Below are 24767 nucleotides of genomic sequence, written 5' to 3' on the forward strand. Positions count from 1 at the left end.
CCAGCTACAGATGGAGAGGAGAGAGAGTCATAGAGCCAATCAAGTGGATGGGGATTATTAGGAGGCCGTGACAAGGCCGGGGGCAATTTGGCCAGGACACCGGGGTTACATCCCTGCTCCTTATACGAGAAGTGTCATTTGTAATGATCACAGAGAGTCAGAACCTCGGTTTAATGTCTCATCTGAAAGAAAGTGCTTTTTGACAGTATAGTGTCCCCATCACTGGGCCATTAGGACCCACACAGACCACAGGGTGAGCACCCCCTGCTATCCTCTTCCAGCAGCAACCTAGTTTTCCCAGGAAGTCTCCCATCCAGGTACTGACCAGGCTTAACCCTGCAACCAGTCTTGGGCTGCAGGGTGATATGGCTGAAGTCATGGGAGGGTGGAAGGATGGAAGGCTTACATTGACATGCATTAACAAATGCATATGTATCAGTCCATTCAGTTGCATATTTTGAATGTCAAGTTTTCAGCTCTTTTCAGCTCTAATCACAAATATTTGTTTCTTGATTGAAATGTTTGCAGGTCACCAGGAAACGCTTATGAATGTCAGGGGTTCATTGAGAGTGACTGTTTGTGATCGTAATTGTTACAAGTAGGCTTACTTTTAATAGTGTAAGCCGTGTATCACAAAATAATAATACTAATAAAAACGAAGTATACAGCCTATACTAATACATTTACACTCATACAACTCTCTTCACATTTGCTAGCTAATTCATTATTAGTACACTAACAACAACAAACATGGCAATCCATTTTACTTGTTTGGTTTTTCCATCCATAATTATTTGAATTAATTTTGTTTTCATGCCAATTTCTGAGCTATAAGTATAGTGCTGGTTCAGATATCAGGCATTTAATAATGATAAACAACATGGCTGCAACAGATTAGCATTTGTGCTGATCCACTGAATAAAGAAGAAAATAACAACAGCAAACACAGTATAGATTACTAGACCCCGCAAATATTTGCATTGCAGAGTACTTGAGTGGAATACAATCCATCACTTCTAATGGACCAAACATTACAACGACACTGTTCTGAATTGTAAACAGAGGAGAAATTCTTTACCATGTTCGCAGACAATGGCTGGGAAATTGAAATTGCTCTTGTCCATGCAGTGCCATCTTTAATATCTAATTAATTATGAATACAAGCAATATGATGTGTTATCAGTTGTGTGGAAAAAAAGATCTATAGTATATCTAGTATATAATGGGTCTGGGAAAAATGTGCTGCTAACTTTCTTTAAAACCCACCAGAATGCTGTGGTTTCTTAATCATGTATGTGAAATTTTCAACCTGTCCTCCAACCAATATGCAATACGTATAGGTCGTTTGTCCAATTCCTTGAAATACGACCCATCAGAGCATATACTCCAACTTCCCCTATCGGCAAAAGGTCGTTTTCATATTAATATTTTGTACTATTTTATTTGCACTCTGATTTGCATTTCGTATAGCTCAGCTGGTATATTATTGCCAGGGTCGTTTGAAGGAATTTGGGGGCCCCAAGCAAAATGTACAATAGAGGCCCCCCGACCCCTCGCACGCACGCAAAGCCTACAGGAACCACAGCATAGATATACAGTTTAAGTTCACCCACACTTTATATACATAAAAAAGGTTTACAGTGCAAATACTGCTTGAAAAAATAGTTTGGTGGGAATTCAATAGTGATTTGCAATGTTTTTTTTTTTTTTTTTCTAATAATATGACTGCACACACTTATCAGTTTAAACTCTGGGCTGTGCAGAATATCAGCTATAATTATAGAGCTTGTGGTACCTTGGCTATAGAGGAAACATCAGCACTGAGAAAATTCTCTTAATTTTCTCTTAATTTTATGAGAATGTTCGGTTCCATGTTTGCTTGCTTGATCCTTGTGGGCAATAGTTACTCTATTTGACATCAAGCTGGCCTTTACCATGCATTACTAATAAAAAACAATGCTCTCAACAGAGCACAAGTTCAGCTTCAAAATGTAAATAATGCAAATTAGAGGTGAGGTGAGAAGCAAAATAAAGAAACCTAAAGATAATTTATGATAGCTGCTTTTTCCACACAAATAAGAAGTTTTTATATGTCAAAAAAAAAAAAGGTCGCAGTTTATAAGAAATGCTAGTGCATCAAATATTTGCACAGAATAAAAACATTAATCTACAAGTATGCATACTACATATAATCTTTTAACCTGCAGTTTTCTCATGAGAATGGTGCAAAGTGCATCTTAAACCCATTCTTACCATCAGAATGAAGAGTCTCATTAAATTTTATCGACCAAGACATCAGCAATTGGTTTTCATTTTCAATTTAGCAAAAATAATTACTATCTGCAGCAATAGCCGTTGTAGCAATAGTCCCAGTGATGTTTAATTAATTGATTTATCTTGGGTCACTTCTCAACAATATCAATATATTCTTCTGTCTGGCTGAGTCATTAGATATAATAATAGCATGACATGGGGCAATCAGTGGCTTCACTCGGCCCAGACTCTCTGCTTATCTGCTCATAATCACGCCCTCCATCATTTTATTAGCATTCGGTGATATATTTATAGTATCCTCTGTTCACTCAGACCTGAGAGTCTGGTTTCTGGTTACCCTAAATTATAACACCACTGGATTACTGAAGGAGTTTGTAACTTTCTTTCTTTCTTTCTTTCTTTCTTTCTTTCTTTCTTTCTTTCTTTCTTTCTTTCTTTCTTTCTTTCTTTCTTTCTTTCTTTCTCTTTTTTCCTCTTGTCATTCAAACCAATTATTGTTATTCTTTATACCAAGTAAATAAATGAGGTAGTAATCATCATCATCATCATTATTAGTTGTATATTGTATTTCTTTAATGTAAGCAACCAAACAAACCTGCCCAGCTCATAAAAGTATCATATATGTGGTTATTATTACATATAATAATATATGATGTCACTTGTGTTATAGCTAAAACATTTCAAGGCTACATTTATAATTATTTTATTATAGTTATTCATTTATTTTCATTTTGTCTTTCATAGAAGAAAAAACAATAACTACTTAACAGTGAAAATAAATAATCATATATTCTTTAAATCAGTGGTGTTACAACTTGATTTTACCTTTCCTTGTATAGAAAATAGAAACTTGGATTTTCTGTATGAGAACTTATTTTATGTTTGACGGAAGAAAGAAAGAAAATGCGGGAATGCAAACAACATGAGGGTTGGAAGTTTTGGATAATTTATTGCTTTGAAGGTGCAAGTTTCTCATTCCAAAAATGCTCTCTCTAGACGTGACACCCATGAAACTGCAGGAAAAAAAAAAAAACCTCTCAAGCTCATAATAGTTTTCCGGTGCATCTCATTTCCACTAATTCCAAACTCTTCATTTGCTCAGGGCAGATCTACAGGAAACATGACTCCACAGTAATTAAACTTATTTTTCTTTCTTTTTTTTTTTTCTTCAAGGCAGAGCTCCAAAATAGTTCACAATGACATACAGGCAGTTGAACCACATGGGAGGTGAGAGCAGGAAGGGGCTTAGAGGACAGAAAATCATCTCATTTTGTCTAAGGAATGGCAAAAAGTCGGACATGATCCATGCAAGCTGGTTTTAGAGCAATACAAACTTCTGATATGAAATCGACATCTATGATTTGCCTCAACATGAAGGGGAAAAAGGAAGAAAAGTTGTATAAAGGGTGAGAGCCACGAATGAATGAATATAAGAACAAATGGAATGCTTTGATGTTAGAAGGTTCAAAGCTTCCTCTGGCCTCAAGTAAGACTCAATGAATGGAAACTTTAATTGCTCCTCCCTTAATAAGGATGATATTTTTCTGGATTCCAATGAAATATTGGTAGCATGCTGTGTCATGCTAAATCAGGAGTTGCTAAAAGATGCTAAATGCAAATAATAAAATGCATACACTTAAGGACAGCGAAATAAACCAACATTTCAGTTTGTAAAAGAATGGAGATTTGTAGACAGTGGAAATCAGGGTAACACTTTAGTTTAGGGAACACATATTCGCTATTAATTTAATCACTATTAATATGTTTTCCCTAAAAAAAAACTTCTAATATGCAGCTTATTAATAGTAAGGTAGTTGTTAAGTTTGCATATGGTTGGATTAGGGGATGTAAACTACGGTCATGCAAAATAAGGCATTAATATGTGCTTAAGTAGTAAGAAACAGCCAATGTGCTAGCAGTATGCATTGCTAATAAGCATTTATAGTGAGAACCGGTCCTTAAAATAAAGTGTTACCGAAAATAGTTTTCTTAAAGGGGGGGTGAAATGCTATTTCATGCATACTGAGTTTTTTACACTGTTAAAGAGTTGGATTCCCATGCTAAACATGGACAAAGTTTCAAAAATTAAGTTGTACGTTTGAAGGAGTATTTCTGTTCCAAAAATACTCCTTCCGGTTTGTCACAAGTTTCGGAAAGTTTTTTTCGAGTATGGCTCTGTGTGACGTTATATGGAGCGGAATTTCCTTATATGGGTCCTAAGGGCGCGTCTGCCGGAAGAGCGCGCGCTCCCATATAGCAGAGCACTGAGAGAGGCTGAGCACAGACAATCACTCATCAGAGCGAGAGCGTCGCGAAATGACACAAAAGGAGTGTGTTTTTGGTTGCCAGGGCAAGACAACCCTGCACAGATTACCAAAAGAGAAACAGCATTAAGGGACCAGTGGATGGAGTTTATTTTTTACAGAGCATCAACGGAGTTGTGCAAGTGTTTTTGTTTGTTCCCTGCATTTCGAAGATGCTTGTTTTACAAACAAGGCCCAGGTTGACGCTGGATTTGCACATCGTTTATTTCTTAAGGATAATGCAATCCCAACGAAAAAGGGTCACGATCGTGTGTTGGAGCCGCAGGCGGTGAGTAAAACTGCTTCAAATATCTCTGTGTTATTAACTTAGCTATCGGCGCGTAAGCACATCAAGTAAACAACATGCGATGTTGTCATCAAACTGCACGAGTAAAACGGCTTCAAATATCTCTGTGTTGTTAACTTAGCTATCGGCGTGTAAGCACATCAAGTAAACAACATGCAATGTTGTTATCAAACTGCACTTTCCACATGTACAGCTTAAAAAAAAAAAAAAAAAAGACGACAAAGTGGAACTTAGTCATTTTCCAAAACCCCTAAGCAAATATATACATTTTCAGTACATACCACATAGAGAAGCCTTTGCTGATACTGCTCTTGTTAAATTTCAGCCTCTGGATCTGTGTCACAGCTTCCAGACGCGCTCAACACAAAATCCTACTGGCGCTCGTGATTCATTAGCTCCGCCCACATGTCACGCCTCTAGGCGCTCGTGTTTTTCTGGGAAAAATCGGTACAGACTATCTTTCTCTTATGAATATAATAAAACTAAAGACTTTTTGGAGTTATGAAGGATGCAGTACTACTCTATAGGTACTCAAGATTAACAGATATTGAGTGAAAACGAGCATTTCACCCCCCCCTTTAAATACTTTTCTCAAATATTTTCTGAACGTAAATTAATTTGGTAACATTTTACAATAAGAGCTATATTTAACTACCACTGGAGTCTTATGGATTCATGTATGAATAGTGCACATAGGCTAATACACATTAGGGCATGTTTGGTAGTTAATGCATGAATTCACATTTATGGGTAAACTAAATCGAACAGCCTCTTTAAGAAGGAATAAGAAGTACTCTGACTTAAAATAACATTTTTACATCTGCAGCTTTGTTATAAACTACCAGACTTTCAAGTCGTTCTGATCACAACAAACTCACACGGAAATGTGTGCCTTGTTGCTAGGAGACTCATGACAAATGAAAACAACATGTGTTCTAAAAATTGGCTGAAACTATCAAACATGTTTGATATCCTCCGAATGGATGGAATCATAATCTGAAGCTAAAAATCAGAGTCTGTGACCATCATACACTCATCGTCATATTCCATATTTTCTATGGGATCTGTAAATTTGAATCTACAGACTGACTTTCAGCAACTAGGATCAACTTCTCATGTAAATTGGCAAGAAATAAGGGCAAAAATCATGTAGTGTATTCCAGGCTTTGTACAGAGCTAAAAAAAAAATAAAAAAATTAATTAAATTAAATTAAATTAATAAACTCAAATAATACTTGTAGAACAATTTCTAAAGAAATTCTCAAACTCGAAACATACTGCAGGTAAGGTCATCCATCCAGATGCAGACCGCGATTAATCTGTACCTGCCGACTTCTTGAAAAGTCACACAACATCCCTCAATATTCATTTTGAAATCTGCAGCTTTGAATAGTGACTGTACTGATATAGTTACTGCTGTGGAAAAGTATAGCAATATACTGCACATATAATAATTAGTCATTCTAAAACTAAGAAACATAGAAACATAAATGCTAGCCTCCAAAATGCCAAAACACATAGACTTGTTAAACACTGACCGAATATATATGTATATATATATATATATATATATATATATATATATATATATATATATATATATATATATATATATATATATATATATATATATATATATATATATATATATATTTGTTTTTTGTTTTTTTTTTTGTTTTTTTTGTCATAAAATAATGTTTATTCTCAACATTTTTTAACCATATCCACTCCCATGCAATCACGTGGCTAGAAACTAGAAAACTTTAATATACCATTTACAAAAATGATCCATACAGTCTCAGCACAAACCTATTACATAAACTTCTGTTTTACAAAGTTAAGTGGATTGCACTCAGAGAAATTAAGTTTAATGTTTAAAAATGTTGCTCCATTCATTGTATTTAAATCAACTCTAGCACCAGGAAATTATTTCCAACCTCAAAATTCAAGAGATGCTTAGACAAGCTACATTTGTACAGTATGTTGTAGGGCAGCTCATGGTAGTTTCTACATTTGATTTGTTTAATATCAGAACGATGTTCTCTGTCACTGTTCTGGGTAGCTTGATGATGCTTCTTGGAAATCTGGGATATCAAGTGAAACTATTTGAGAAGCTCTTCACTCAATCATAGTTTGAGAATTAAGTCTGTTCCATAGACGCACACACAGACATACACAGCCGCAAGCTTTACACATTGAGGACATTAACCTCACTATAAGCATATAATGATGCCATCTGGAAAGACAAATTAAACAGCAAACATATAACAACGGTGAGCAGGTGGACATTAAATGTGAAATCTTCTGGAAAAGACATGTAAAAAAAGAAAATAAAAAAAAAAAAGAAAAGAAAAAGAAAGCCAGTAACAAGCATTGTTTGACCAATAATGGAGTTTGTACTTTACCCCAGTGGCTGTCTGCCAAAAAAAAAAACAAAAAAAAAAAACACGATAATCAGACAGATTTAATATTCCCACTACATGTAAACACCATTAACAAAACACACCCTCACAAATACACACCGACTATGACAACGTCAAAAGACCTACAGTACCATATGCACACTAATTGGACAAAGTGCAGACAGTGTTTTAATCACATCACTGTGACAATTAGGGATAATGAGGGTCTTATTTTCTTCTTTGAAATGTACAATGCTGTAATTTGGGCTTATTGTTATAATTATCTTCCGGTGTGGTGAGTAGCCATGGCAAAACATGCAGGCAGACATCTTCGTCAATTTATTTGAAAGTAGCTAATTTATTTTACCTACCATGGACAGCCATTGCCATCTGGAGATAATCTGAATTGAGGTAAAAATAAAACTGATAGTTCATGTGTTACGCAACTGAGGACCAGAACATAAAACATGCAACAAATATAACACTTCATTTAAAAATGCCTGCTTTGAGCCTACAAGTTCAATCAGCTTGTCGGGTGAAAAGTGCCATTGATTGGACTGTAAAATGTGGGGGTTACATGCAATGTAAAAAGTGGTAACCAGAAATTGTTAAATTGAGGTTTGGTGCCTTGCACCTCAATCATGGTATTGCCAGCCCAAGACTGAAACCCAAAACCTTAGGGTCAGGAGTCAGGAGTTCAGAGACCCTCTAACCACTAGGCCACAACTTGCCTTGGGAACAATGTTACGGAAAAATAAAACTGCATGTATGCATAAAAAAGGCTATTGGAGGAAGATGGTTTCATTTGACCAAAACTACATATTTGCGCCTAAATGCTAAATACAAAAAAAAAAAAAAAAAAAAAGGCTATGTTTTGCACATGTAGTTTTTGCTTTATACTGTGATTACCATCCCCACAATGAAGAATGGTGGTGGTTGTATCATAGGGCATACTTATCTGCAACAGCAACTGGAAAACTCAAGATAGGAGGAAAATAAATGGAGTTAAGTACAGAAAAATCCTTCAGGAAAACGTGCTGCAATATGCAAGAGTACTGGGATTTGGAAAATAATTTATCTTCCAAATTAGCAGTTACAACATACAGAAATAACCAGGCTGGAGAGGCTTAAAATGTAAACTGAATAATATAATAAAATGTAAACTGAATAATAATAATAATAAAAAGTAAAAAGTTTGAAACGTTTCATTTCCTAGAGTGGTGTAGTTAAAGGCCAGGCTTCAGTTGACTGAACAATGACTTTAAAATTGTTGCTCTCTATTGGTCCATATCCAATTTGATTTTAAGTCCTGTTTTAAAGACTGAATTGTCTTATATCAGCTGTTATCAGGTCACAAAGAAGTGATACTTATTTATCTGAGGTTTAAAGAATTGAAAAATCATACTTTATGCTTGATGGTACATCTAAAATATATATATTCCCAAAAGATGCAAGAGACACCCAAAAGATGCACAGCATCTAAGATGTTTATATATTTTCAGTTCACTTTAAAGAACGTCACACGCTGCATTCGAGACACAACTAACAGCAACATGGTCTTATTCAACAGAGCACAAAATCAGGCTATGTTCCCATGGTTACAGGAGCAAGAAAGCTCTGTTCAGAACCATTTTTTTGTGTGCTGTACCTGGCTAGCCAATCCAGTAGAGAGAGAAAACGTACAGACACACCAGTAGACTTGTGCAGAATTATCACATGCTTTTTGAAGCATTCCTTTGAAATCCAGAGGTACACAGGTACATTGCAGGGCAAATTTTTGAACAAATACTGCAAAGAAGTTCTCATGAGGCACACAAACATGGATTAGAAAAGCATGTTTAAAATCCCCCTTGCATCTTGTATCTTCAGTGTTGTCCAAAAATATGTTCTTTTACTATTTTAATATGATAATATGAAAAACTCCACAAAAGGTGTGAAACAAGAGGTTAATGAATATAAAACATTTATGAATTGAATGTCATGTTGAACTAATTAAAAAAGCAACTGAACTTGGGTTTTATATTCATCTAACATTTATTTATAATCATTTCTGTCACTTTGGTCACAGATTTCCTGAAGGTCCAAAATATTTATCAAAATCATAACTGCGCCTTCCGTCATGTAATGGTTATGCAATTGCAGCTCTTTTTAAAAGTGTGCAATAGTTCCCTTTTCTATGTAACTGTTATAATGACAGTTGTATCATACTTTGTTTTGAAGGATTTGCAGGTAGGCATAATCATGGGACTTTTCATGCCATTCTTAGACATTTAAGGATGTCTAAAAGTTTCATATTAGGCCCCCCATAAATTTTACTCTATTAACATTATTGTAATGTAATAATGTTTCACATTCACATATAATACATTTGTTGCAGCAAATCTTGTGATAGTTTTGCAGAAACTAGTATATGCACGTATACAGTAAGTACTCTGAATCAAACGCTTGACATTTTAGTGTGACCAAATGCATTTAAAATAATTTATAATAATTATTAGTAGTAGTAATAATAGTAATAAAAGTAATAGCTTTGGATTGTTTTGATTGTTTTGAAATGTTTATTTTGTACTTTTAGAATGACTCATGTCACAATGAGTTCTAAAGAGCTCCATAGATTTGTGGCCTGTCTGTCTGACTGTCAAATCTCATTTAGTGTTAGATCAAGACACATCAGTGTTAGGATGGACAACATTAAACATCATGTGCCTCAAACATGCACTACTTGAACTCTAACCTGACATATTAAAGCCACCATATGCGATTTAAGAACTTTTCAGAGAGGATGATTCTCATAACAATAAACAATGGAATAACAATGTTGTTTATCACAGATGATTCTTTAATTGTGTGTTTAGTATATGGAGAAGCTCTGTATTGATATTCTTTAAAACTTGTCCATTGGGGAACCACAATGAAACCTAAATTTGGAAGAACCACTTTTTTCTTATAGCAAAACTTCCTCATCTTTTTATATCTGGTTTTTCAGACTCTTACTGGGGTAGTAGACTGTAAAGACCATGTTTTCCAGTAGTCAGCAGCAGTCATATAGGGCTCCACAAGTGAAGAGGTTGGTTAGGTTCAGCAGAGGGAGCCAGATCCCTGGGCACTGCACACCCCAGACTGGTGCATTTTTAATCCCCCACATAAGTAAATGACTGAATAAACAAATGAATAAATAAACGTGTTTAGTGGAAACTTCAATTAGCTGCTTGTTTGACATGCGCCACTGCCACTGAAAGTTTTCTGGAATGCAATATAAGACGCTAGTAGCAGAAACCTATTGGAAGTGACAATTTCTAAAGCTGAAGCAGAACTGCAGCTAAGCTGTGAACCGGTATCCAATGCATAAAGTGTTCAGATTTGACTGGAAATTATGATTTATATTTTTGTTGTGGGTGAAGGTCATAGGAAGGGTACCATTTTGATCTGTTCTCCAAAAAGGAAATTGCTGTACCAGCTCTCCTATTCACTCTTTTCCTTTTTATTAGAATATGTCATTTCTACTTTCAAAATGGGATGATTTTTTTTTTTTTTTCACTTAAAAAAAACAACAACACTGAAACCTTTGTCTATTATTTAATATGTACACAGTAAATAAGTATAGCGTGTCAGATTGTCACTTAAGCAAGACACATGGAAACTAACATGGAGACTAATTGTGTAAATATATATATATATATATATATATATATATATATATATATATATATATATATATGACCAGGCACGTGCACAGGTAGGGCTCAACCTGTGCAGAGCACATGCCCTTTTTGCCCTTACACTCCGAAGTGCCCTTTTTTTGGTGGTGTTTTTTTTTATTTTATTTTTTTTATCAATGCTATTGGTCACCCTTTACGTCTGTCTGTCTGTTTTACCAAATGAAAGTTCTTAAAACGAGCTTGTGTAAATCTTATTCGATCCTCAAGCTGTCAGTAAGCTGATAACTCCGCCCCCTCTATATTCATTGAATCAACTGAAGTTCCACAGCAGCCGCACAGTAGACACAACCTGAGCTGAACAAAGTTTTGCGAAGGGTAAATAAATATCTTGTTGTTTGATTAAGTACTACTAAACATTGTCTATAAAGGCTCATATTGTATTTATTTGATGTCTGACTGACTCACTGACTGAGACATGTGGGACGTCGCCTGAAAGAGAGGGCTAGCATTTGCCATCTAGTCATAGCCAATACATAGCCAACACAGCCTGTGCATACAGTTGCATTTCATCTTTTATAAAATGCTAATTTGGCCAAATGCATTTTACCACAGGAAAAACTGAGCGCTCCGTCTATATAGCTAAAAAAACTAGTTTGTAACCTGTAGATGAAAATGTAATGTGATGCCGGCAGCGGCAGGCGACGTCGCCGTTTTAATGACGGACAGAAAAAAAAATCACATTTGCACACATTCGCTGGTCAAAAATGATATATTGATAAGTAATACAACAACATATAATTTGTTTTTACCATCGGAAAATCATAACAGGTGCGCCCCCGCGCTGTTTCGTACTGGAACTTACACAGCGACGAGTGATCCTCGGAACCTAGATAACATATTTCTAAGAAATTTATTCTTTGATTTATGATTGCTGATACACTTAATTTATTAACATTTAGGCTAATCATGTTATGGTATACTCTCTGTATACTCTCTGTATAAAATGTTGTAAAACATGGTTTTACTACAGTAATGTAGTAGTAACTAAAAAAAAAAAAATTGAGAAGATCACTGAAATCTTTATATTTTATCATACAGAATGTAATTCATGATTCATTCCAAGTCTTCATTTATTTGATCCAAGATACAGCAAAATCAGTAATATTGTGTAATATTTTTACAATTTTAAATAACTGTTTTCTATTTGAATATTTTAAAATGTAATTTATTTTTGTGATCAAAGCTGAATTTTCAGCATCATTACATCAGTACTCTTCAGTGTCACGTGATCCTTCAGAAATGCTTTTCACTGCAACTGTACTTTTCACACTATTTTTATTTATTTTTTCATTGCTGGCTTATTTTAGGAAAAGTTTAGTGAATAAGAGACCTTCAAGAGACCAACATCCCTGGTCCACCACAGTATACAATTTTTGCCAGATACATGGCTCACAGAAGGTTGCTGTTGTATTAGGTTTAAAGAAGCCCTTAAAACCCTGTTTATCTATATTATCTAATTATCTAATATTATTATTATGGTTGTTATTAATCGTGAATAAATCTAAAGCTTTTGAGACTATTATTTTGTGTTATTGAATTTGTCATGAAGATGTGACCATTTCTTCCTTTTATGCAGGCTTACTAAATAATCTTGATATAAAAAAGGGGGGGGGGTGCCCTTTTTCAGTTTCAGCTCATGCCCCTCAAAAGGTCTGTGCACGGCCCTGTATATGACAATGAAATTGGTGAACAAAATTTGCATTGCTGGCCACACACCAGACATCTGGGTATAAATAGGACAACATAACATTCCCTCACTCTTTCTGTTCTGAGGAGTCGAGAAGCATCTCAACCCATTCAGTAGCAGTTCAGAGCTGTGGCATAAGGGAAATCAGGAAATGAGGGTTGCCATACATAACCAAGACCTTCCCATTCAGTCAGTGACATCAATGTTGTATCGAAGTTTCCGAGTCTATACAAAACACCACAGGTGCTGAACTGCATTAAGAGACGATGACCAAATGCACCTCTCCTCCTCATAACCTTCCAATGCCCAAGACTTATGACCTCACTGTCCAATATATGGGAGAGCCTCCAAGAGGAGACTTCTCTCATTTTGTTAAGAAAATAGTATAATTAACATCTGAAAGTCCTAATAGGGACGTAAAATACTTACAGAAAGAAGGCTCACGTACAGGAGATTCAAAGACAAGGCATGGTGACCACAACCGGAACAACATGAGCACACAACCCAGAGAACTCCCCGAAATCCCTAGTATGGGAAGATAATAGTTTAATAGTGAGGAGTTGGGGTGGAGGAGGAATGCCAGAAAACTGTCGTGGGACAGAGAAATGTGGTTCGAAAATGGTTCGGTACGAATACATGTATCGTTACACCCCCGATACATGTATTCTTATCAAACCGTTTTGGTACAGGTCTTTTGTTTTGGTACCTTTGTGTACTGAACAAATACAGTATTTTATTATTTATTTATTTTTTAATCATGAAATTCAAATAGTAAATTGCAATGGTTTTGATGATCACATGTTTTGATCAGTGCTGATCATCTATTTAAAAATAAAAAGTAGGCAAATTTAAGCTTGGATTAAGCTGTTAGGCCTCATTGTAACTGTATAATGTAAAAGGGCTCCCTAAACTTTAAGCATCAGCTGAGGTAGATTTGTATCTATAAAAACAATTTGGCTACAACTAAATGTATTTAATGAAAGAGCAAATTGTTCAGCAAACCACTGTTTATATATAAAAAAAAAAAAAAAATCTGCAATCATACCAAACTGTAATGTTAAAACCAAGGTACGTACCATACCAACATATTTGTGTACTGTTACACCGTTAATATATATATCAAAGATGTAGGTGACTTTGTTCCTATAGTAGAACACAATCGGAGATGTTTAAAACAAGCCTTTGCAGTCTATCAGTCTTATACATGTAAGTGGATGGGAATCATGGCTAAAACATACAAAAAAAAATAAAATAAATACATACACAAACAAAACCAAATTAAACCATCTGGCTCATGACGATACAATGATGTGAAAAGACACAAAACGATCGGTGTGTGCAAGAAATTAAACAGCATTATTATTATTCATTTTATTTCTTACCTCTGATGCACTGCAGTGCCTAAACTGTATGAGTGCCTCCTCAAAACACAGCCTTCATGTGAGGAGTCTACTTCTTGCTTTATGGTGGATCACAGACTTAAATAAGTGCATTACCACCACCTATATCTCTAATTGGCAATTGAGACTATATCTACAATCTTAACTAGGAGTGTCTCAAAGTGGAATGCAAGATGCCTCACATGCAGGCTGTGGTTCGAGGAGGTGTTCATTCAGTTCAGGCATTGCAGTAAATCAGAGGTAATAAACAATATAAATACTGTTCAGTTACTTTTACATACCGGTCGTTTTGTGTCTTTACACATCAATGTATTGTCACAAGCCGCAGGGTTTAATTTGATTTTGTTTGTGTATGTTTTCTTTTTTTTATGTTTTAGCCATGATTCCTATCCACTTGACTTGTATGACTAACAGACTGCAATGGTTTGTTTTAAAAATCTCCTATGTGTTTCTCTGAAGAAACAAAGTCACCTACATCTTGGATGCCCTGGGGGTAAGCAGATTAACATCAATTTTCATCTTTGGGTGAACCATGCCTTTAAGTTGATTAACTGAACGAGTTCCACCTGTGCCAAATTGGTTGATTATCTGATCATGCTCCTTTCAGCAAAAAAAAAAAAAAAAAAAAAAACATGGTGCATGCTTGGAGACCAACTAAGCATTTCTGGTGGGCATTTCTGGAAGCACAAAAAGCATCAGTCTGCTTCAAAGCTCTTCGTCCTGTTCAAACAAATCAATGGAACCACAGTGGCAATAAAGGATCCGACTGCTTCTTTTCCTTCTCCAGATGTTGTTGTCTGAACTGCATGTACAACTGAAAAATCAATGCTCAATCATATTCACTATAATCTATTTGAGATTTTCTAGGCGGACAATATGCAAGTGCAGCAATGATTTTAGAACAGAAGACACATGTCAAGAAGTAATGAGGACAAAAGCCTTATTTTCCAAAACATTTTAGCAGAGAATGTCACTTGACAATAGCTCCCTTGGTCTTTAACTAACTTTTAAATGTAATTTTTTTTGTTTTTTTGATCATCTTTGTCTTTAATATTTCATCCACAGACTGGAATTTAACCAAGATTTGAAGTAATGGTTTGTTTTCTACTGTTGAGGGTATGCAAATTTTCCAATCTCAGCAGTGATCTGTAGCAGTTCCGTGTTCTCTGAGTACGCCACATGAAATCTCCCCTGAGTACATAGAATCCTAAAGCTGCTGATGAATTAATGTCCTGTGATCAATCATCCAGGGCTTTGGCCGCACCAGTTTGCTACTCAAATAATGAAATAATGAGCTCTATATTTTTTATCATTAATGGTGTTAAGTATGCTAATGGGGTAAATGTCAACTCCACATGAATCTGTGCTAGTTGAATGTACACACACACAGACTGTATACACCCAAATAATCCTATCCCCCAGGACCCCAAGATATAGTTATTTATAATGCCTGTTCAAAATATATCACATATCCAAACATCCCCCCATAGATAATCAAAATTGTCTTACTGGTTAAGCAAGTGGTGGTGAGTTAATTTGTGTATATGCTAGGCTAGCAAGCGAATTATGGTATAATGTTGAGATAGTACACCTTCTGATAAGATTTTATATTAGGATTTCTAATCAAGTACAGAAACGACAACCTATTACAGTTGATTCCGCTATACTTCAAGGTTCAAACATGATTCAAACTGCTGGATTATGTTCACACATGTATTTTTTTGGGTCAGAATCTCAATACATTTTCATTATCAAAATAGCAACTGCTTTCCAGAGTTGCTAGTTAACAATAACAGCATAATGTGGGGAAATGGATAACATTCCTCCACATTGGTTTTTGAACCTTCTGTTTTCATCAACTCTGATGTCAAACAAACCCCAAAATTTCCAAGGGTTAAAGCTTAATTAAGTGCAAAGTAATTAAGGGACAAGAAATAAAACCTCTTCAATGCAAATCTATATTTTTGGCCTTAATCAGCTGTGATGAGTGGCAGATTAGCCACAGTGAAATCTCATTGGTGATCTCAAAATAGATGATTATATTTTATATACTTATATATATATATATATATATATATATATATATATATATATATATATATATATATATATATATATATATATATATATATATATGACCACAAACACAGCAGGAAAAAACAAAGACAAAAAGAAAGACAAAAAGAAAATGTTACTAATACAAAAAAAAAAAAAAAAAAAAAAAAAAAAAAAGAAAAAAAATAAAAGGAAATATTCCCATTTCAGGCTCTTTTGGAAAAGCACTGACATTTCAATTGCATCATTTATGATCATATTTCTAAAAGGGTTTTAGCAAAAAAACAAAAAAAAAAAAATATCTCACAATTTATATAAATGGCACCATGTCACATAAATTATTAAACCATAACAAAATCAGAAAATCAGTGCTCTGAACCTCTAAGTACATATTATGTCTTCCCAACTACAGTGGCCTTACCTTAGTTCACCTCATTACTCTGACCTCCCAAAATCCCACCCCCTTTCCATTGTGCTCAGCCTTCTCTGGTGACAGCCATGAACCACAACAAGTCTCCAAAGAATGTAAGTGCACCAGCCAATAGAAGGGTAAATAGCCCTGGCATTTCACGCTCTGCATTCATCAAACTTTTCATCCTGCATTTGTCTTTCAAGTGCATGAGGTGTGCCTGAAGATTAATTTCACAACCCTCTCTGCAACAAAGTTATGGTAAACATTTTTACTTTCCTATTTGCGGCTTTTATTAACCTCAATTAACACCCCCCCCCCCCCTTTTTATAACTGATCATAATTTGTTTATTTATCAGATGTGTCTAGGAATTAAAAAATACCTCAAATATAGCTCTGGAGAAAGCATGAAAGCATTTATTTAAGTGTACACTATTAAAAAGAAATTGTGCAGTCAATACCATATGGAGCTATTTCTAATAAGATGTCACCAAATATATTCTGGCTAACTCATTATTTTCTAATGTTTTGATATTTTTTTACCAATTAATTTCTATGTTACTATGTAAAGCACATAGTTGCATTGAGAAAACGTCTCTAACAGTATAAAACGGAAGCTCTTTACCTTCCTCCCAGCCCTGGGAACTTGCTTTTGTCTTTGCCATTGTCTGATCTTTCGCCCAGGAGTCCTCTGCTGATGTTAAACTCCAGGCAAACTCAGGATAATATCCAGCAGGCCCACGGTCACATGACCTTCCTTTTGAAGAGCAACCTATAAGAGAAGAGTGATTTTACTAACATCTGCATGTTCAAGTAAACCATATTGTTCATTATTTAAGAGAAAAACATTTATTATACGTGTTGGGACAATTTTAGGGACATTTTGAGTCCTGATTATAAAATGACTCCATTAATACACACTTTTCAACTCAATAAACTCACTTCCCTGCTGGTAACATTGTTCTCCAAACCTGGTAAGGCAGGTCTGTTGGCTGATTTTAAGATAATAAACTACATCTAGATAATGTGAACTTGCAAATTACAGACCCATTTCAAATCTTCCATTTATGTTAAAAAAATTAGAAAAAGTTGTGTCTGCTCACACTTGCTCCTCCCTGAACAAAAAAAAAAAAAAAAAAATCAAGATCTCTGTTAAGAATTCCCACCAACCATAGCTCAGAAACCGCACTTGTTAAATTTACAAATGACTTCTTGCTTTAGACCAAGGCGACATCTCACTAATGGTTTTACTTGATCTAAGTGCTTTGTTCGACACCATAGATCATCACATTCTCATAGATCGATTATAAAATAGGTACTCGATGGCATGCTGTAAGATGGTTTAGATCCTTCTTGTCTGATTGCTACCACTTTGTTTATTTAAATAGCGAGTTATCTCAGTCATCACCAGTAAAGTATGGAGTGCCACAAGGATGTGTCCTAGGTCTTTGCTATTTTCAATATACATGTTGCCTCTTGGTAATATTATTAGAAAATACGGGATTAGTTTCCACTGATATGCTGATTATATTCAACTTTACATCTCAATTAGACCAGATTAAACATCTAAATTATCCAAGATAACAGAGTGTGTAAACATTTTTAAAGATTGGATGACCAATAATTTTATTCTATTAAATATGGATAACACAGAAATATTATTTATTGAAAAAAAAAAAATGTAATGAAAAAAAAATCATAAAAAAAATCTGGGTGTTATATAAGACAACAACTTGTCTTTTGAAAATCATATTTCCCATGTTACAAAAACATTATTTTTCTATCTTAGAAACATTGCCAAGCTACAATACATGTTACATGTTTCTGATGTAGAAAAGCTAGTTCATGCATTCATGACCTCTAGACTGGACTATTGTAATGCACTGCTAGGTGGTTGTCCTGCACCTTCAATAAACAAGCTACAGGTAGACCAAAATGTCCTTAACAGGTCAAGAAAATATGATAATATTACCCCAATTTTACAGTCCCTGGACTGGCTTCCTATTACATTCCGTATCTGTTACAAAATATTATTACTTGCCTATAATGCCCTTCATGGTTTAATTAATGTGTACCTAACTCAGACTAACATTTGAGAGCAGTGACACTGCCACTAAGTTCTAGAGATGGTGGCTACAGAAGAGCAGATTTGGTAGCGCTGGGGCTGGTGTGTGGGGGTATTCAAAATAAAGATAATTTAATCATAAAATTACTATTGTGTTGCATTAATAAGTGCAGTTACTAATAATAGTTAATGTTCATTTCTTGTTTATTTTTATTTTGTTTATTGTTTAAACAGATTTGACAGTAAAGCACTAAGCTTGAGTTAAGATGCACACAACATGTGCTTTTATTAACAACAGTAACAGGTGCTAAATCTACTATTTATATACATAAAATATATATATTTCACTCTTATTAAATGTACCATTATTTTTCTAGCATATGGAACAGACCAACTTCAGTGATTATGTCTGATTTAATAGCAAATTGAAATTAATTTTATAATTTCATATAAGATATATTAAATATTAAATACATATCAAATATATTAAAAAGTAGAAGTACTCCTCTGCTGCTGTCTACTGGTTATAAGTATGTTTTTTTTTTTTTTTTTTTTTTTTTTTTTTACCATCTAGATCAATCTACATTATCTTAGACCTTTAAAGTGCCGGAAATAGTTTTGTGAAATGATTGAAAGTCATTAAAAAGTGCTTGAATTTCTCTCTCTTAAAAGGTTGTACAAACCCTGAAATGAATGATATAATTCATTCAACAATTTCTACCACAAAAGCATGGTTATAGTTATTACGCTTCTGGTTTCCTGAAATATGTTAGTGCTGTTTATAGCAGATATTTCTGTGCAGAATTTGAATGAATCACTAGGTCTCTTAGTAACCTTATCATTGTGCTGCGAACTCAAATGCTTCTCACTGGATCTCGCTGCACTGTGCATCTGTGCAGTAACAATGTCACAAAATCAACTTTGGATCCTGAGTAAAGCTGTTCGGAGCTCGGACAAGTTTTTACGCATCATGGTCAGAGCTGATAAATGGTCCACACTGTGCAGCTGAAACTTAGCATGGAATAGTTTTTTTTATTCTTTTGTCGTTTGATGTTTCTCAAATGCTACAGAAATGGCAAAGCTTGAGATGGGCAACGTGGTGGTCACGCCAGTCCGACTGCTCACAAAAATTAGGTGCATCGGTAGAATATGGTCACCATTTGGTCACAGTCTAGAGCCCTGTGACTAGACTTCTATTACACTACAATCCATCACAATTCCAAAGGTCAAAAAACTCTGGACTTTTGGTAGCATGTTAGGTGTAACAAGGAGTTAGAGATGTTCAGATCCATATGCAGTGGTTTAACCCTCTGAAGTCGATTAACGCGTTATGAGGCATTTTCTCCTGATAACCCCGAAAAGAACTTAAATTACACTTTCAGTTTTGATCGTAAATATAAGAGCAATACATCAATCGAATCTGTAAAGCGTATACTTTTTTTGTATGCAGACATAACAAAACTTTGTGCACTTAGAAAATAAAAGATGACAAACAAGGTGTGCTGTCTGCAGCCTTTGTCTGCGTTGATCTTCATTTAGACACGCATCATTAAAATGAACTGTGTAACTCAGTGAACACTGAAGGAAGAGACATGAGAGAGATATCTATAGAAAGCTTGACATGTCTACTTTTAAACTAAACAAGTGCTGCCGAAAAAAAAAAAAATATTCTGTGATAAAGTAATCCATATGCAAACAACGCAATGTCTGTTTTTCATGTCTAACTTCATTATCTTCTAATGTGACCACGCCCCCGCGTTGAACGCGCTATTCAGATTCAAACTGAATACGCCCACACAACAGAAGACAACGCAGCGAGACTGTTCTTCAAGTTTTTATTTTTATTTTACTGTTTGCATTGCGATGAGAGGAATAAGACATAATTCACCCCAAAAAGATGTGATGTGGATGAGGATTTGAGATTTGGATTTCCTCAGAAAAAAAAGAATGAAGCACTTTATTCGGCAGAGATCATAAACATGAGTAAGTCTCTTTTTATGTATTTTTATATTTGTACTAGTTTTCACATAACGTGTAAACATTTTACTAGTTAGACTTTTTCCAAAGACTTCCAAGCTATAATTCCTGACTAAACATATACTCAAGTCAAATGTTATGAAGTTTCAATAACAGTAAACACTACTATACCATTCGAAAGCTTGATGTAAATAATATAAATGTAACAGATAAATGTAACTGTAACAAATGTAGCAAACAATGCTGTTCTTTCAATGTACCCCCCCCCCCAAAAAAAAAAAAAAAAATGATGAGCTCTTTTCAACATTAATAATAATAATAATCACAAAAACAACAATACATGTTTTTTTATTTTTTATTTTTTATTTTTTTTTATTGAAAAATAAGATTGCTGAAGGATTGTGTGAATGGAGTAATGATGCAAAAAATTCATTGAAATTCAGATTCAAAGTCAGCTTTGATTGTTCCTAATAAACTGTTTAACTGCACTGGCAAGTGGAGATTAAATTATGTTGTGGGATAATTAAAAATATTTTACAAAAAACTAGAAACATAAAATTATATACATTTGTTTTGTCCTTGCATTCTTTCTTTGCCATGGTAACTATGATTTACACAAGCTTAAGTCTGAATCCAGAACACCTGAGAAGAGATGATGCCAACCCCTTAGAGGATCTCAGATGATGTCAACCCTGAAAGAAACATACATAACTACAATATGTTGCTATAAGTTTGATTGCGTCATAATAATTGCTGTTAATAATGTTTGTTGTCGGTTTGATTACTCATTTAATTGATTTTTCCATACATTTCTGCCATATGCACATAAACAGTCATCACTGATAAGCTACTAAATATTGAAGAAGCTTAATTTTCTGTAAAGTTGCTTTGCATGATTTGTTTCGTACAAAGCACTTTACAAATAATATTGAACCAAATTTAATTGAACTGATTTTAAAAGGGTTTTGGGCACTGAACACTAAACATCATCTTGAGCAGGCTAAGAGACCATTTTAAACCAGTTAAGACCACCAAAACAGATAATGTTGGTTGAGGCGGGACTTTTCCCCACACACACACACACACACACACACACACACACACACACACACAAAAGGTGGCATACAAATCACATGCATACTTACAATTCACTGCAGTTAACAGCTGGAGTGACCATTAGTTGCAGTAACATACCAACCATTTGTATTACTTTTGACGCAAATTATGATAACAGACTATCAATTAATAGTCTGGGTTCATTGCACAATACAATACTGTGACCATAAAACACTTTTTATTACACTGCACAATTGTAAACAAATATATTTTGACTACAGAATCACACAAATAGCTCAATTTATATGGCTTATCTGATATAAACTTGGTGCACCTTTGCGTGGTATGGGTCTTATGAAACATAAATCATGAAACTAAAATAGCATGGATGCTTCAGTAAAAGCATTTTCATCTAAGTATATATTTGTTGACACTATAGGTTTTAGTAATGGTGTTTTCAACTGATATTTTCAAATACAACCAAACACAAACCTTTTAGCTCAACTCACTAGACATAATTTCTGAATTATCACCAACTATTACTTTTTTTCCCGGAACCATCTTGCATTTTCACACATTCTATGGTGGACTTCTATGTTTCTCTAATGCTTATTTAAAAACCAGTATTTTCAGAGTTTAGAAAAAATATATTAGGCACCAATCTGTGGTCTCATCTTATTTTTCACTGAAACCCTGAATTGCTGCCAAGTAAAGCATAATGTGTCTTTAGAAAAGGCCATGTCTTCATCAAACTATGATTAGCTCATTACCCTGACAATGTGATAATACCAGCCAATCATGTTCTCTTCATCACCATGATTGGCTGATTACTCTGTCAAGGCTGATTACCACCTTCCTTGCTTGCAACAGGTCAGAGAATCAGTCTGAACAGGTCAAAGGGGCTCACTTATTGTACACCACCACTTTCAGTTAGATCCAAACCGAAATTGAATTGAAACAATCATTTGTGAGGGATTGTGTTTAAATTAAATGTGCACTTGTGATTCATACTGAAGATTTGTTGACTACCAATCCAAAAGAAAGTGTCCATTACTAATGCCATAGAAATGAGACTTTGTTTCGAACTGATTCTAGTAAACATTGTTATATTAAAGAAACATTTAAGTGTATTTTAAATTATGATTTATACTATGATTTTTACCTGGAAAGCATATAACATACATTTTTATCTCATTCGATGCACACAATTTGTAAAGAAAATGTTTAAACATAATTCCTTTGATATCCTGTCATGACAATATCCTGAAATATTTCAACATAAAATGCAGCTGCATCTGATTATATGGCTGTTTGATATTTAAATATACAGTATAGACTGATTGCCGTTCGTGTTCAGACTAAAGTCAGATTTTGCCTGTCTTCAGTGATGGTTCTAATTAAAACACATGAGAACTTCAAAAAGACACATGATCATAGGTGTTTCAAATTGCAGTTTGTACTGAAATGAAAGTCATTGGTTATAAATTCAGCCAGAAATGTAATTTGATTGGCTTCTGAACTCAGTAAAACAGACAAAAAGACATCAGATATCAAGCCAGTGAAAAATTGCTTTGTTAAATGGAGGTATAGATCACATTTATATTTACATTCATATATAAACAATTATGAGATGCTTTAATTCAAAGTGACTTACAAAAATTTGAGTAAAATACAAGCAATCAAACCAACAAAAGAGAAACAATATGCAACTGTTGTGACAAGCCCTAAATGTCTAATTCAGTATGGATTAGGGTCCTCAGTAGCATGGTTCAAGGCCTCTTAATTTAAAGAATTATATATATATATATATATATAAAGAGAAAGAGAGAGAGAGAGAGAGAGAGTTAGAGCATTGAGTTATTATTTGTATTTTTTATTATTATAAATAAAAGGAAAACAAGTAGATATAATATAAACGGAATAGAGAGTGCTAGTGTTAGATGGCCAAACTGCAATGAGTAAAAATATTTACATTTATGCCTTCAAAAACAAGAGAAATAAAAGTCTTATAGATTAATAAATATCCCTAAATGAAAACCTTATCTATAAGAGGTTGGCAAATATAATATATGTAAACTCAGCTAGTTTTTAGAGTCTTAAATTGGAGTTGTAGTTTAGCATTTGTAAGAGTGTGATGTTGGGTAGGAGATAAAGTCACATACATTTTAAATTGTAATACTGATGTGTCAAAGTACATTTTCATAGCTTATCTCATAAGCTTATCATGTAGATCTGTAATGCTAATAATTTTAACACCAGTATTCACATAAAAGTCAATGTCAGAAGCCATTTTTTTTCAGGAACTTTAAAATGATTATTATGTTAACAGCTAGTTCCCACACTTTTCCTGTGGTATTTGTTTATTCTGCTTTCAAACCATTCCAACTGTGTTCCAACCACACAACCGTCTCATATTCACTGGAGTGTTAAAAGTAGTGGTGGGACCAGGTCGTTTATCAGTGGTCTGCTGGTTGAAGCTCCAGACAGTGCACAAATACAAGTTTTCTGTTCTTTTGGCCGGTTTGTAAGTGTGCTCCCTTGGTACAGTACTTGGTGCTTCCCTTGTTAAAATAGGCAGATCTCAGAAGAAAGTTTTATTGCCCAGAGGTTGCTCTTTCATAGCTCAGACTTAATGGAGTTCTTTGTTATGCTTTATTCAGGAAGAATGAATTTTCAGTGTGTTAAAATACCTTCTGATATGCCAGTTTAATGTACTGAGACAACTGTAAGTAGGCAGACTTATGTAGATTTACCCAAATGCAGGGCTAGCACAGACTTTGTTGTCACCCTAGGCAAGATTTTAGATTGGCATTAACAAAGTTATAGCTAACGTTTATGGTAACTGAAATGTATTGCACTTAAATTTATTTATTTATTTATTTAATTTTTTATAGAGTTGGGTCCGAGTCCACCTTTGTCGAGTACGAGTCAAGACCAAGTCCTCAAACATTGAGTCCAAGTCCGAGTCCGAGTCCAAAAGGGGCCGAGTTGGACTCAAGTCCGAGTTCTTAAAGGCCGAGTCCGAGTCGAGTCCGCCCGAGTCCAGAAAGTAATTGAATTAAAAAGATTATAAATTGGTATTGTACATTTTTACATTCTATTAATATTTTAAC

The 24767-nt window shown here is 34.6% G+C and overlaps 1 protein-coding gene across 1 annotated transcript in view; it reads right to left on the reverse strand.

Annotated features, from left to right (window-relative positions):
• Nucleotides 1-24767, reverse strand: part of LOC113060535 (ALK tyrosine kinase receptor-like) — a 426749-nt gene that overhangs the window by 213733 nt on the left and 188249 nt on the right. Inside the window, exon 3 of the mRNA XM_026229521.1 lies at nt 17182-17328. Within this exon, the coding sequence (XP_026085306.1) occupies nt 17182-17328 (147 nt within the window). The remainder of the gene's footprint in view (nt 1-17181; nt 17329-24767) is intronic.

This window comes from Carassius auratus, chromosome 42 (genome assembly GCF_003368295.1).
Source record: "Carassius auratus strain Wakin chromosome 42, ASM336829v1, whole genome shotgun sequence".
Taxonomy (NCBI): domain Eukaryota; kingdom Metazoa; phylum Chordata; class Actinopteri; order Cypriniformes; family Cyprinidae; genus Carassius; species Carassius auratus.